The sequence below is a fragment of the Crinia signifera genome, chromosome 3 (assembly GCF_055691185.1).
Source record: "Crinia signifera chromosome 3, ASM5569118v1, whole genome shotgun sequence".
Taxonomy (NCBI): domain Eukaryota; kingdom Metazoa; phylum Chordata; class Amphibia; order Anura; family Myobatrachidae; genus Crinia; species Crinia signifera.
Window position 1 is genome coordinate 167,550,125 of NC_139219.1, and position 13,696 is coordinate 167,563,820.

Genomic DNA, 13,696 nt, shown 5'->3' on the forward strand with positions numbered 1-13,696 from the left:
AGCAGCGGCGTGTATCACCAACGGCGTGCTGCAGGGCTCTGCAGACGCCAGACAAGTTTTCACTGACAGCGAGGGACGGTCGGAGTAAGGAGCAGGAGCCAGGTACGTGCCGGTGCACCACCAGTGGTGCAGGGACGCCAGCCCCTGGTGACACTATTGGAGCACCAACGGTATCAATTAACTTTGTTTCCCACCCACCCCGGACTGCCAACCCCCCCCCCCCCCCAATATTCACCGCTGCACAGAACACCTAGCCCGGTGGACTGGACTCAGTGCAAGCCCACCCCCACTGGATACCTGGAGACCCCATCATCCCCCACCCGTCTCCCAGTATCACACCGGAGGGAGAGTCATACCAGACCGCAGACACACAGTGCAGCGGTACTCTCCCCTCTCTTCCCCCACAGCACCAGCACTGTCAGAATATTTTGGTTGCAGAGCAGTTTATACTTATACACTGTGTCCAATACCAATAAATTCTTCGTGCTTCACCCACTCATATCTGCATCTTTCTTACCGCCGACATAACACACCATCTCACTTATTTGGGGACACATTTTATAGAGCTAGTGCGCTGGTCATTATCTATCTATTTCAAAGCATATGGTCAACTGTCATTTACTCTCATCCATTACCAGGTTTTTGTTCCAACCAGCCCAATCTGACAATCAATCTGTAGATGTATGGCAGCCTTAAGAGAGAGAATGTCAGGGGGAGAGAGAGAGAGAGAGAGAGAGAGAGAGATATGGGAGCAAGAGTGAGATTGTCCGGGAGATAGGGGGTGTCAGGGAAAGAAAGTTTGAGAGTGTATTAGGGAGGAATGAAGTTAGAGACAGAGTGAGAGAGGGTGTCAGAGAGAAAGGGGAGGGGCAAGAGAGAGAGGGGGTGCGAGCATGAGTAAAAGAATGTAAGGGAGAGAGAGAAAGATAAGAGCTAGAGTGACTGAGAGTGTCAGGGAGAGAAAGACATTAGAGAGAGAGAGAGACAGACAGTGCCAAGTAGTGAGATGGAGAGCCTGTCAGGGAGAGGGAGGAAAGAGAGAGAAAGACAGGAGAAGAGTGGGGAGAAAAGATAGAGGAGATAGAAACTGGGGCAGAGAGAGAGAGATAAAAAGTGAGGTGAGAGTGGGAATGAGAAAGGGTTGAGAGAAATAGAGGGGGCAGGAGGGAAAAGAGCAGAGGTTCTCATCAACATTGGCACATCTTCTGTTTCCTGGCTTGACTGCAGCATCCTCAGTTACTCACTCTGGCCGACATCGGCTCCTGCTCCGTGGCACCAGCTGCTGAGCTGCACTGCTCCTCGGTGCCAGCCACTGGGCTCCACTGCTCCCCGGCATCGGTCGCTTATTCCACTGTTCCTCGGCAGCAATAGCCGGGCTCTTCTGCTCCCTGCAGAATCCCCAGGGACCCATCAAGGCTTATGAGCTTTCCATCTTTCTGGCTAGCCTGCTTTAGACCTACTTCGGTCCCCTGACTTTTTCGGGTCCTGATCCCTGGCTAGGCTACAGCAGAGCGTGTCCCCAGGGACGCACTTATTTTGTAATGTGTATTAGAATATGCACTATAGCACGTATTTGCAATCACTGATATTAGCATCTAAGTGACCGCTCTCTGGAGGGTCCCTAATACTAAGTCTGAATGTGGGTCTCGGGATCCCAAAAAAGCCAGCGAAAGTTAGTCACCCCAGGGCAGAATACTAGTGAATAAATAAGTGTTAGTGAGTAAATAAGAAAAAAGAAAAAGCTAGGGGTTAAAAAGTGTTAAAAAAGTGAAAAATTATAGAAAGTTATATAATGCTAAATACATGTTATGGTCTACCCCCCCTAAGGCAACTCAGCCACACCCCCATATATCAGTAAGGAAGCTATCATAGGGGGCGTGGCCTAGCGGCGGAGGTAGCAGGTCACCTTCCTGAGGAGCTCCAGAGTTTTGCCTGCAGAACAGGCCAAATTAGCAATTTTCAGCCCTCTCCAGACTCTAACCGTGCCTCTCCTCTTCTGGGAAACCCTCCGGTGTGAGATGGTGTGAGCCACGGAGTCGGGGGCGCATGTAAAAGCACCCTGCAGATTGCGGCCTACCACCCCAGACGAAGCCGTGGCCTCAAGTTTCAGTTATACCCGGCGACGGAGCTGCGGACCGGAATCGCGGGTGTTTATGACCCGCGGAAGCCACCAGATCCAGGGACCACGCACAGAGGGGTAAGCAGTGTCTCTCCTCCACCATCTCTGCTCCCCCTCTGTTCTTGCCAGCCCCTCAAAGCCTCCAGGAAACACTGTGGAGTGCTGACGAAGCAGCATACCTCTCATAGGAGAAGTGGCCATTTTGCCCAGATCTGAAGCTATCTATATTCCACTGGGCTTCATCAGACTATATCAATAGTACCCAAATTCCATCACTCCTATTATAGCTAGCTTTTGCCCGCATTATACAATTTATCCCCCCCAAAAAAGGGAGAAGCTAGTCCCATCGATACCCATCTACCTTATCCACTTTGTATGAGTGGAGGGCTCCACAACTGAGGTCTGAGGGTGGACTGGACTTTCCAGACTTGGTCAATTACTCTAGATCCTTACTATGCCGTTATGCATTGGGTTGGCTTATATAAGAGAATACGTATTCGCTCTATGAGGTGGATAGTGCGTTGTTCTTTCCATATCTTCCAGGAGCATTATTACATACCCCTAAGAAATCCATTCCGCCTCACATTTACCGTAATTGTCTATTCAGAAACACATATGATGCTTGGATTCACGTCATGACATAATTAGGACAGAATCCGTTTCATTCCGAGTGGTTACCTGTTTGTGGCAACCCAATGTTTACACCAGGTATCAATAACCAATTATTTAATCGTATGCAGACAAAAGGACTACGCCTGGTGTCCCAGGTATTTGACCCTGGAGGGAAATTAATCCCATTTGACTTGCTTCAAGGCCAATATGGCCTTAAGTCTAGCTCCCTTTTTTCGGTTATGCAGCTGCAACACTATGCTGCATCAATCGCAACAGCACTGTTGTTAGACTCACCGCAAACACTATTTTATCAGTGGGTGGACAAATTTAGAATTTATAAATTCAAGGCAAGATTGATATACGACGAGTTACAAAAAATACCTTCAGACATGTTACTAGATAAAATAGCAAATTCATGGATATCAGTTATACCTTTAATAGATAAAACAACTTTATTCAAATATTATATGAAGACGATAAAAACTCTACAGATGTCTCAGTTACAGGAGGTGCATATTAAAATGGTGTGTCGCAGAAGCAGCGAAGCTATTATGATCCGGACGAATCAGGAAAATGTTTGAAATGTGGCTTCCACTCAGCAACATATTTTCATAACATCTGGTCCTGTGGGAAAATTAAAAAATATTGGTATAAAATTGTGAACTATATAAATATTACTTTTAAGTTACAAGTGAAGGTGCACCCGCTACCATTATTGATATCAAACTTCGATGCATGGAATTTAACAACGAGACAGGAATACCTGATCCCCTTTCTAACTATACTTTGCACAGTAGCCATGAAAACTATTTTAAACTACTGGATCACAAAAAAGGTCCTTCTCTGCTGGAGTTGGACAATCTCCTGTTGAGGTATATGTATTTCGATAGATATAACTCTATTGTTGTAGGATAACTCCATAGGATAACTTCAGGCTTCTCCCGTAGATGGAGAATAGAGAATAGGACTGTCCCCTAGGGGTCAGAACTTGGGGGCGCTTGTCAAGAGTGGCTGAACCAGCAGCTGTTCAATAAACGGGGTAGTTAGTCCCGTGATGAGGAAAACAAAAAGGAAATACAAATTTGAAAAGCGCACATGTAATGAGAATCGATGAATACAAAAATTACCATATATACTCGAGTATAAGCCTACTTTTTCCGAACATTTTTTTATGCTGAAAAGGTCGCCCTCGGCTTATACTCGAGTGAGGGTCCCACTTGAGTCAATAGGTTTTCCCAGTTTTTTTTGTTGTAAAATTAGGTGCCTGGGCTTATATACGGGTCGACTTATACTCGAGTATATACGGTAATTTAATAAATAATTGGAAAATAGTAATGACAAATAAATTGATAATAAAAACAATATTGCTAGAATGAACTAGCACAAATGAATGCGTATTAAAACAATGAAAGGGGAACCCCCTGCGGGATGGTAATTGTGTTGGAAAGTCCGTTCCTATGATACCCCTAAATGAACATGAAGATGCAAAATATTTACCACGAGGGGACGCGGACACCTGTGAAGCCCGCGAGGGGACGCGGATACCTGTGAAGGTATCCGCGTCCCCTCTCGGGGCTCGCCACGCTTCGGGCTCGGTGGCTCGCTGCGCTCGCCACGCTTTCTGTTCTCAACTCCACGCCGACGTGGATAGTGGGGGTATGAAAGGGTTGTAGGACGCGTACCGCCGCCCCTCGCGGGCTCGCTGCGCTCGCCACGCTTCGGGTTGACGTTGATCGTGGGGCGGCGTTAACAATTGGGGGGGCCATTTCACACTTGAGGGTGGCTATTTGGCCTCTGTGGACCATTTAACATTGTTCCCTATGTAAAATCGCGGTAATCACGTCGGTCGCATCGCATGTGATTTTTTGGTCGCATGCGATGCGACCGACGCGATTTTCATTTTAACATGTATTTCTATGTCAAATCGCGGGCATCGCATCGGTCGCATTGCATGCCATTATAATTACATGCGATGCCCGCGATGGGCGCCCTTCTAGGTAAAGAGTACCATATTTATTTTTATTATTGACCATTTCTTATTCCAATTATTTGTATTTGTATATCTAACAATGTCCATTTAGATATTGATAATATATTAGCAATGAACTAGTATGATAACCCATTTTGGGTTTATCAAACCTGGCAAGATTAATAATAAGAATACTCGCCTTGGAAGTCTTAGAATTGTTATGACCCATATATATATATATATATATATATATATATATATATATATATATATATATATATATATATATATATATATATATATATATATATATATTGTTCCCATATGCAAACGTCCGCCTAATACACAAAAAAAAGAAAGTGGATGTGTATGATTGGGCTGCCGGGGTGGTATCCTGGCAACTGTGACGCCAGGGAGCAGATCTTAATCCGGCATCTCACTTGCTAGGCCCAAACACTGTTTAATGTTATCATTTTCTGAATACAGTTATATTAAAATGAAGGTTTATTAAGCCAGTTTTTTGCCTACTCCTGGTGGCTTTATCAAAGGTGGGTAGCTGTCCCTGTCCGTGCTGGCTTTATATACCCTGTTATATGGGTCACATGGCTCATTAGCCACAGGTGAGGTTGTCCAATCACATAAAATTAATACACATAGTTAAAATATGACCAGTAGGCAAAAAACTGGCTTAATAAACCTTCATTTTAATATAACTGTATTCAGAAAATGATAACATCAGAGAGCTGCTGGGAACCCACCCACATATTATATACATCTAGATTGAAGTCCGAACCAACCCCTGGATCTACAAATTCACTGTTTCCATTAAGGATTCCACCACCATGTGCCTCCATTCGAGGAACAGCTTTTGGTAATACACCACCTGCAAACCACCCTTTGGGGAGCATCCGAGCATCACACACTACAAACTGTCGGTGATTTGAGCCATCTTTGGGCCGACCTGTGGACACTCGGGGGAGGACATACATACCCTACCAAGGGTGGTAAATATTTTACATTTTCATGTTCATCCAGGGGTATCATAGTAACGGACTCTTCGACACAATTACCATCCCACAGGGGGTTCCCCTTCCATTGTTTTAATACGCATTCATTTGTGCTAGTTCATTCTAGCAATATTGTTTTTATTATCAATTTATTTGTCATTGATTTAACCCAGTTACTATTTTCCTATTGTTTATTTAATTCATTTTTATATGCATCGATTCTCATTACATGTGTGCTGTTCAAATTTGTATTTCCTTTTTGTTCTCCTGTAGATGGGATCCCTTCATTAGATCAAAATCAGATATGCTACAAAGACACATTTATGACACCCTAGACTTGCGCCCACCCTCCGATGGTGACCCATATTGGAACAAAGGTTTACGATATTAAGTGAATTGGACTTATGAGTCATGATATAGATTGTTGAAACAACAATGATAGACTTAAGATCTCACTTATATACATAAGAGAGGTACCCTACTTCCACCTGACACCCACCCTGACCCCTCCCCCCTCCTTTGTCACAACCCCACTCACATACATATCTCATCCTCCCCACCCCCTTACATATTTCATGATAAGGTTGTAATGGATCATTAAGGTATTAAATGCATACTCAGACCAAAGGTAGAGGTTCAAATAGCTGTCAGCAATAATATAATATTGTCAGGCAATTCAAATATTTCACTTAATGATGTTGATGCTAAATGCTGTTATACGCATGTAAAGATATCAGTTGTATGTCTATTTAAGTGCTATATCCATTGCTGGAAATGTATACTTTGTTATTCATTGAAAACCCAATAAATACATTTATTTAAAAAAAAGGAAGCTATCATAACATTTGTTTGTATTTTGACATATTAATAATAATAAGATCGAACATATTGCATGCACTGTCTATCTTTGTGGGCATTGGCAATGCTCGGGACCATCCATCCCCATCGCTATAGGGTTTACACACGGAGCAAACTGTGCTTCATTTCTGAGCGGTCTAGTGAGATTGCTTAGAAATAGGGCTTAAATAGCCCCATGTGTGCGCCCCTTTACTGTAATAATTGTGTCTAAATATAGCACTGCTGCCATGCTAAGGGATGATTCTCAATAAAAAAAAACACAGGTGAACTGTTTGCTGATCATTGTAGATAATCCTATTCATCATTTAAAACCAATCTGGTCCAGATTTCTCCCATCACATTATTTTGGAAAAGGCAAATGCTTGTCTTTTTTAATATAGGGGACCAAGATGATAGACTCCCAAATAAAAATGAACTATTGATTACTAATGTTTGACTATGAATTTATGTGTGGAAATGTTGAATACATGTTGCATGCACTTAATTTATTCTTATGTTGATGTGTTTGTTTAAAAATACAGTAGTTATGGGTAGTATTTCTGTTACATTGTTGTATAGCACAGTGAAATGTCTTGTGTAGGTTGATGCAGATGTTTCCATTTGCTATTGCTTTGCATGTTGACATTGAGTACCACAAATACATTGATCTGGTTCACATGGAAAATCCCTTAAGGCTAGCTTTTTGTATTGGTTCAGTAGAGCTTATTAACTAAATACAGTTGACAAAAAATGTCAGGGAGTTTATGAGCACTAAGTAGTCATGAATGTTGTGAAAAAGTAGCAGTATATCCATTTGAAGTGCTGCAGAAAATAGCACATCAACTGCAAACGGCAACCTATGGCTATGTGCAAATTGGTTCCGACATAGAACAGATACACTATGGATATTAACCCCAAATATTAGAGAAAGATGTACTCATGTATTCATTTCTCCCTAGGCATAAAAAGAAGATCTCCCCACAAATGGGAAAAACAGAAAAAGGCAAATACAGGTTGAGTACCCCTTATCCAAATATCCGTTAACCAAATTATTCCGAAAACTATAGTCTCCAGAAAGTGAGGAAAAATAATTCTTGCTAAAAACCTACTGGGGACATCTGTAGCAGCATTACTGAGGACATGACATGTAACTGGCACTAAATATGTACAAGAAAATGATAGCTTGGCATTTAAATTCAGTATCTGAGATAATACACAAACTTTGTTTCATGTTTTGAAACCTTGTTTTATGCACAAATAAAATATATTTGTGTGTATTTCATGTGTTTGATGTGTTTGTACAACATAAATGCACGATACCTCAAGATACATCATTGAAATATAAAATTATTCTGAAATACGGAATAATCCCTTATCCAAAATTCTTCTGGTCCCAAGCATTTCGGATAAGGGATACTCAACCTGTAATATAATGTTATTGGGCTCTATTAAGATATTATTAATTGGAGGCCTCATTTTTTTTTTGTAATACTCTGAATGGTATTCTGTCATTTGGTCATCAGTGTCTAGGTCAACAGTCAAAAGGTTGACCACTATTGCCAGTCAGTAGGTCAACCCATGAAAAAGGTTGAAATCTATTAGGTCGACATGAGCTATTCATGATTTTATTTTGAAACCAACTCGTTCTAAATTTACCATCCCAGTGGGCATAGAGGGAGAATATAATAGCAATATAATAATAATAATGGCGCAGCCAGGCACAGTGCTCGAAGCACTGTTGCTTTATCACCTTCCACTTTATCAGGCTTAACACATGTGCCCCAGTGTGCGTACAGTCCGCAACAGTTGGGAGTACGTCAAACCCCTTTTGAGGGGCCGAGGATGAAAGCTCTCAGCTAACAGAACTGAACTTTTGTCAGTAGCTTTTCTATATATTGATGTCCGAAACTGGTCTCCCACTGCCTCAACCGAAACATCCAGGAAATTAATACTGGATGGGCTACTGTCATATGTCAATCTGATAGTACCTTTCAGATTATTGAGGTAATCGATAAAGGATACTAGTTTTTCTTTTCCACCGGTCCACATGAAAAAAATATCATCGATGAACCTTACACACATAGCTACATCACCTGAATATACCCTATTGTCAAGAATGTTTTTAGACTCAAATTGATGCATGTAAAGGTTTGCGTAGGCCGGGGCCATATTGGACCCCATGGATGTGCTTTGGAGCTGCAAAAACAAGGAATTTTCAAATAGAAAGTAATTTTTATGTAAAATAAAGTCAACCAATAACAAGAAGAACTCAACTGGTGGGCCAGTATAGTATAGATTGCCCATAATTGATTTTCTAATGGCCTCTATGCCCTCATGGTGAATAGTGTACAAACTTGTTATGTCACACATCACAAGTAAACTCCCCTCAGGTACCCTACCAAACTTCTGTAAACGATTTAAAAAGTCTGATGTGTCCTTTAGAATTGTAGGAAAATTGAGCACTATTTTTTGTAGAAAAAAAAATCAATTTATTGGGAGATACTTTGACATAGTGACCCTCTTAAAGATATAATAGGCCTCCCCGGTGGTCTATGGAGGGGCTTGTGAATCTTTGGCAAAATGTATAATAAGGGAGTGACTGGATGGTCCTGTGTCAAAAACTCCGACGTGGTCTCATCCAACAACATTGCCCAACAAGCCCATCTTTCAATTTCAGTGTGCGTTGGAACTATGTAGCTCCACCTCACACTGAAAGGCGTTCTGTTGGAAGGTCTGAACAAAAGAAATTCCTTTGAAAAGTACATTCCTTTCTGTCTCTGTTAAGTCATAATTAGATAAATTAAATACAGTTATTTCCTCCATTTTGTGTTCCTTGGCTCTACTTGTGCATGTTCTCCCTCCCCTATATATATATATATATATATATATATATATATATATATATATATGTTCATTTGCTGAATACACGTTTTTCTGCTATTTACCTCCTGTGTGCCTCCGTTATTGGACTGTGTATACTTACTCATTGGAGTGCACCCAAGCCATTGAGAATTTGATTGGGAGTGCCGGCATAAAGAAGACTCAGTGTGTGGAAGCCAGAGCGAAATGATCATTTGAGGAACTGGGTAGCAGCCCCTGTTACCAGAATCACTTATCTGGCAGCCCAGCAGTACAGCTGGAAGGGTAACTAATACATACTGCACACCCAGCACTGGGACAGCTCCTGGCACACTTATAGATATCCTTCACTACCTTACACTAAGAACCTACCATATTCCCTAAATAGGGTTAATTACTTTGGCAATTAAGGGGTTATCTGACTCAGACACACACTGTCACTATAGCTTTACCTATAAGACCAATACACGAGAGAACAGGTGCCGCTCACCCTTCACCAATGCACATATTTGTATGTGAGGGGCAGCAGCACACCTGAACTATACAAGCATAGGTCTTTAGAATTTCAACCTTAAAATATCTCTTCTTTCTACTAAGTACTCTCATTCTGACCTCATTAAGGAGCTCACCCTGCACTGGTATTCACTATTCAGGGGGCCCTTGTGTAGCCAGGAAAGCAGAAACTTAGTTTCCATTCTCTCCACAAAGCCTGAGCAACAGTAGATACGCTCACCCACCATACCTACAAGCACATAACTTAGGGCCTTATTCTAGTTCACTCTTTCTGACAAAATCCTTCTTAGATGGACAAAACCATGTGCACTGCAGGGGGGGGCAGATGTAAAATGTGCAGAGAGAATTAGATTTGGGTGAGTTATTCTGTTTCTGTGCAGGGTAAATACTGGCTGCTTTATTGTTACACTGCAATATAGATCTCAATTTGAAGTAAAACCCCACCCAAATCTAATTCTCTCTGCACAAGTAACATCTGCCCCACCTGCAGTGCACATGGGGCCTTATTCGAGTTCACTCTTTCTGACAAAATCCTTCTTAGATGGACAAAACCATGTGCACTGCAGGGGGGCAGATGTAACGTGCAGACAGAAATAGATTTGGTGATTTTTTGGTGATTCTTTGCAGGGTAAATACTGGCTGCTTTATTTTAACACTGCAATATAGATCTCACTTTGAAGTAAAACCCCACCCAAATCTAATTAGATCTGCACAAGTTACATCTGCCCCCCCCCCCCCCCCCCTGCAGTGGACATGGTTTTGTCCATCTAAGAAGGATTTTATCTGAAAGAGTGAACTCGAATAAGGCCCATGGTTTTGTCCATCTAAAAAGGATTTTGTCAGAAAGAGTGCACTAGAATAAGGCCCTTAACTATGATGCTGGCACTGTTTGGTGTGGATGAGTAACACAGTGGGTGACCACAGTCTGAAAACCCAAAAACCTACTTATTCACATGGTATACAAAGTGTGGCAGCAGCAATCTAGATCAGATACTTTAAAGGAGACTTTTCCTTCCACCTATCCCTTCAAAGTGAAGCTTTGAGAATCAATCTATTTTATAACTGATACATTATAACCGCTGGGTACTAACTGAATATTAAATTGCAAAGAGCTGAGACTTACGGAGGCTGCATACCTTAGACACATCATAGTGTCAAAATTGTATACAAGACACATGATAGTGTTATAATTATAGTTAATCACTTATATTTTCGCTGGCCTATGGTTTAAGAAAATTTACATTTTATAAGACAATACATACTGCCTAGTAAATTACCTAAGAAACTGTCAATGTGCACACTGCATTTTTTCTTGAGGGTAATTAATGTGAATAATTGTGTAGTCGATCTCTTTTGTCTATGGGTTACTGAACATTGGATCAATTTTGACCAGTGGTCACCAACACTGTTATACAAAATTTATTTGCAGGGCACACACCTGCAATTCTCTCTCCTCCATGTATTTTCTATTAGAGATTATTGGTTCATTGATATACCCATATTCTATACATTGGAGTGTAATTTCAAATCAGACAACGCTACCACAGTTTGGTATGAAAACACAACCCATGTTACCAATATGCTTTGAGCAACCACACTGAACATGCAGATGATTGCACATTTTTCTTTGTCGGTTTGTCTTTACGTTTAATTATATATATATGTCCTCTAATTTTTTTAACAAGCTTTAATAATAAAAGTTACATTTTATATTTATCCATTTTTCTGGGAATCACTCCCCACTTTTTTCTGTGTAGCAAGAGCCATTTTTAGGACACATCAGGGTATATATTGGACACCTTTATTGTATGCTGATTCTATTGATACAATTAATAGAAAATATATTTTTTTCTTAAACAAGTTTGCCCCAACAAAAAAAAATAGTACTTTTCTTACTACCCAATACATATATTTTTGATTTCACCTCCACAACCTGTGACCTATTGTAAGGCAAAATAGCCTTACCTATGACTGCTTTATAGTGGACTTAATAAATTGTTTCTTAATATTTACATTTATCTACCACACTTGTGCACTGGTCTCCCCCATCCCCCTATCCCCATTATTTGACAGTTCAGTGAAGTTGGTGGCAAGCATTTCCACTTCTTTCTTTAAATGTCTCTCTTAAACCTTAGAAGCCATGAGTAGGTTCATAAACTATTTCAAATATAAAGGAATAAATAAATAAAAATGGGATCAAGTGGACCATTTTATACCAATGTCTGAGAAGCCTTTCAGTCATTTTTTGGTACATTTGAATATACTTTTTTAATTACTTAATGCAATCTTAAATGTAGATGATTTAGTTTCATAACTGTTCTTTTATTTTTGGCTCTTACAGAAAAGATGACAAAGAATATGCACTGAAGCAAATTGAAGGTACAGGAATATCCATGTCGGCCTGTAGAGAGATTGCAGTAAGTGTGAATGAATAGTGGCAATGATAATGTACAGTAATTATTATAACAGTAACGTATGCAGGATTAATCAGAATTATTTTATTATTCCCGACACTTCTGCGTAGTACACAATAACCGCAACACACTTTGGGGTTAATCCATATTTGTCAACATGCTTCTTACCTCTCAATACAGAGCTCCACCAGATTATGGAGAGTATTCAATGCAGCGGCGAGGGTATTGACGGAGGGTAATCCTCGCCGTATTCAATGTTTGGGAGAAATTCTTGCTGCAAATGCAGCGAGCCCCTCCGTTTTGATGGGCACACTTGCTGTTCTACCTTGCTGAAAAGAACCAGTGAGGAGGAAATGGCACATGAAGGGGAGGCAGTTAAATACTCTGATGGCGAGCTATCGGCGCTGCTCACTATCATAGCTCGCCATCAGTGCATTGAATACACCCCTATGCTGTAACCTGTGAACCTGATTGCTAAGTGGGAACGGGCGGGACAGCAACCGCAGGGATCATATGCTGTATGCTTGCTCTAGTGGTACTCTGGCTTGCATTTGGCAGTCAGCACAGGACTGCTTGGAAGAGGGTTAGAAGAGGTGCCTCACGCCCTACTCATACCCTGACCCTCCTTGCTCCCCCCCATCTAAATCCACCATCGTGACTGCGTACACAGAGAGTTCAACTGGCTAGTGGCGAGTGCAGACTGAGTATTTCTCAATGAGAACTAGTGTGCAATTCTACCTCCTGGCCGTAGGTGGCACCACTGGATGGTGCCCCATTCTTGACTGGCGCCCCTGGTGAGTGCCTTCCTGGCTAATGGTTAGGTCAGCAGAGGAGAGGTAGATATGTTGTCAACTGAGAGGTGGTAATGACTTTTATATTAGTTCACCAGAAGTGAAAATAAAAGAACAGAAGTGAAAATATCAGTGGTCTCAAAACAGAACCTTACAGGAACCCAACACATAGTGTGGCAGAGTTAGAAACACTGAAGAATCGTATGGATAGGTATAAAGGGATCTGAACAGAAGTGTGCGGAAATAAAGGTTTGCAGAAGACGAGTGTGATCAGTGGTATCAAAGCAATATATAGGCCCAGATGGAGGATCATGACCCATAGGGTTAAATTTACTAATCGAATTGGTACAAATGCATTCAATGGTACCCTTTCGATTTGTAATACGCCTGGGTCCCGGGCATCGGCTGATCGGCCAACCGTATTCTGCTGATACAAATGCATATAAAAAACTGTAATTAAATAAATACACCATCGATAGAACACGGGCGTATGCGGCCATAGACTTCTATGTGATCACCAGATTTACCATCATTCGTACTGATGAATTCGAATACAAATTCACCAGTAAATATGA

General features: G+C 41.3%; 1 protein-coding gene across 3 annotated transcripts in view; it reads left to right on the forward strand.

Annotated features, from left to right (window-relative positions):
- Positions 1 to 13,696, forward strand: part of CDK19 (cyclin dependent kinase 19) — a 224,938-nt gene that overhangs the window by 14,230 nt on the left and 197,012 nt on the right. For 2 of the 3 annotated variants that reach the window (XM_083176902.1, XM_083176899.1), the window contains exons 2-3: positions 7,504 to 7,557; positions 12,258 to 12,333. In XM_083176902.1, coding sequence (XP_083033028.1) covers positions 7,504 to 7,557; positions 12,258 to 12,333 — 130 coding nt within the window. The remainder of the gene's footprint in view (positions 1 to 7,503; positions 7,558 to 12,257; positions 12,334 to 13,696) is intronic. The other variant, XM_083176900.1, reaches the window with a different exon arrangement.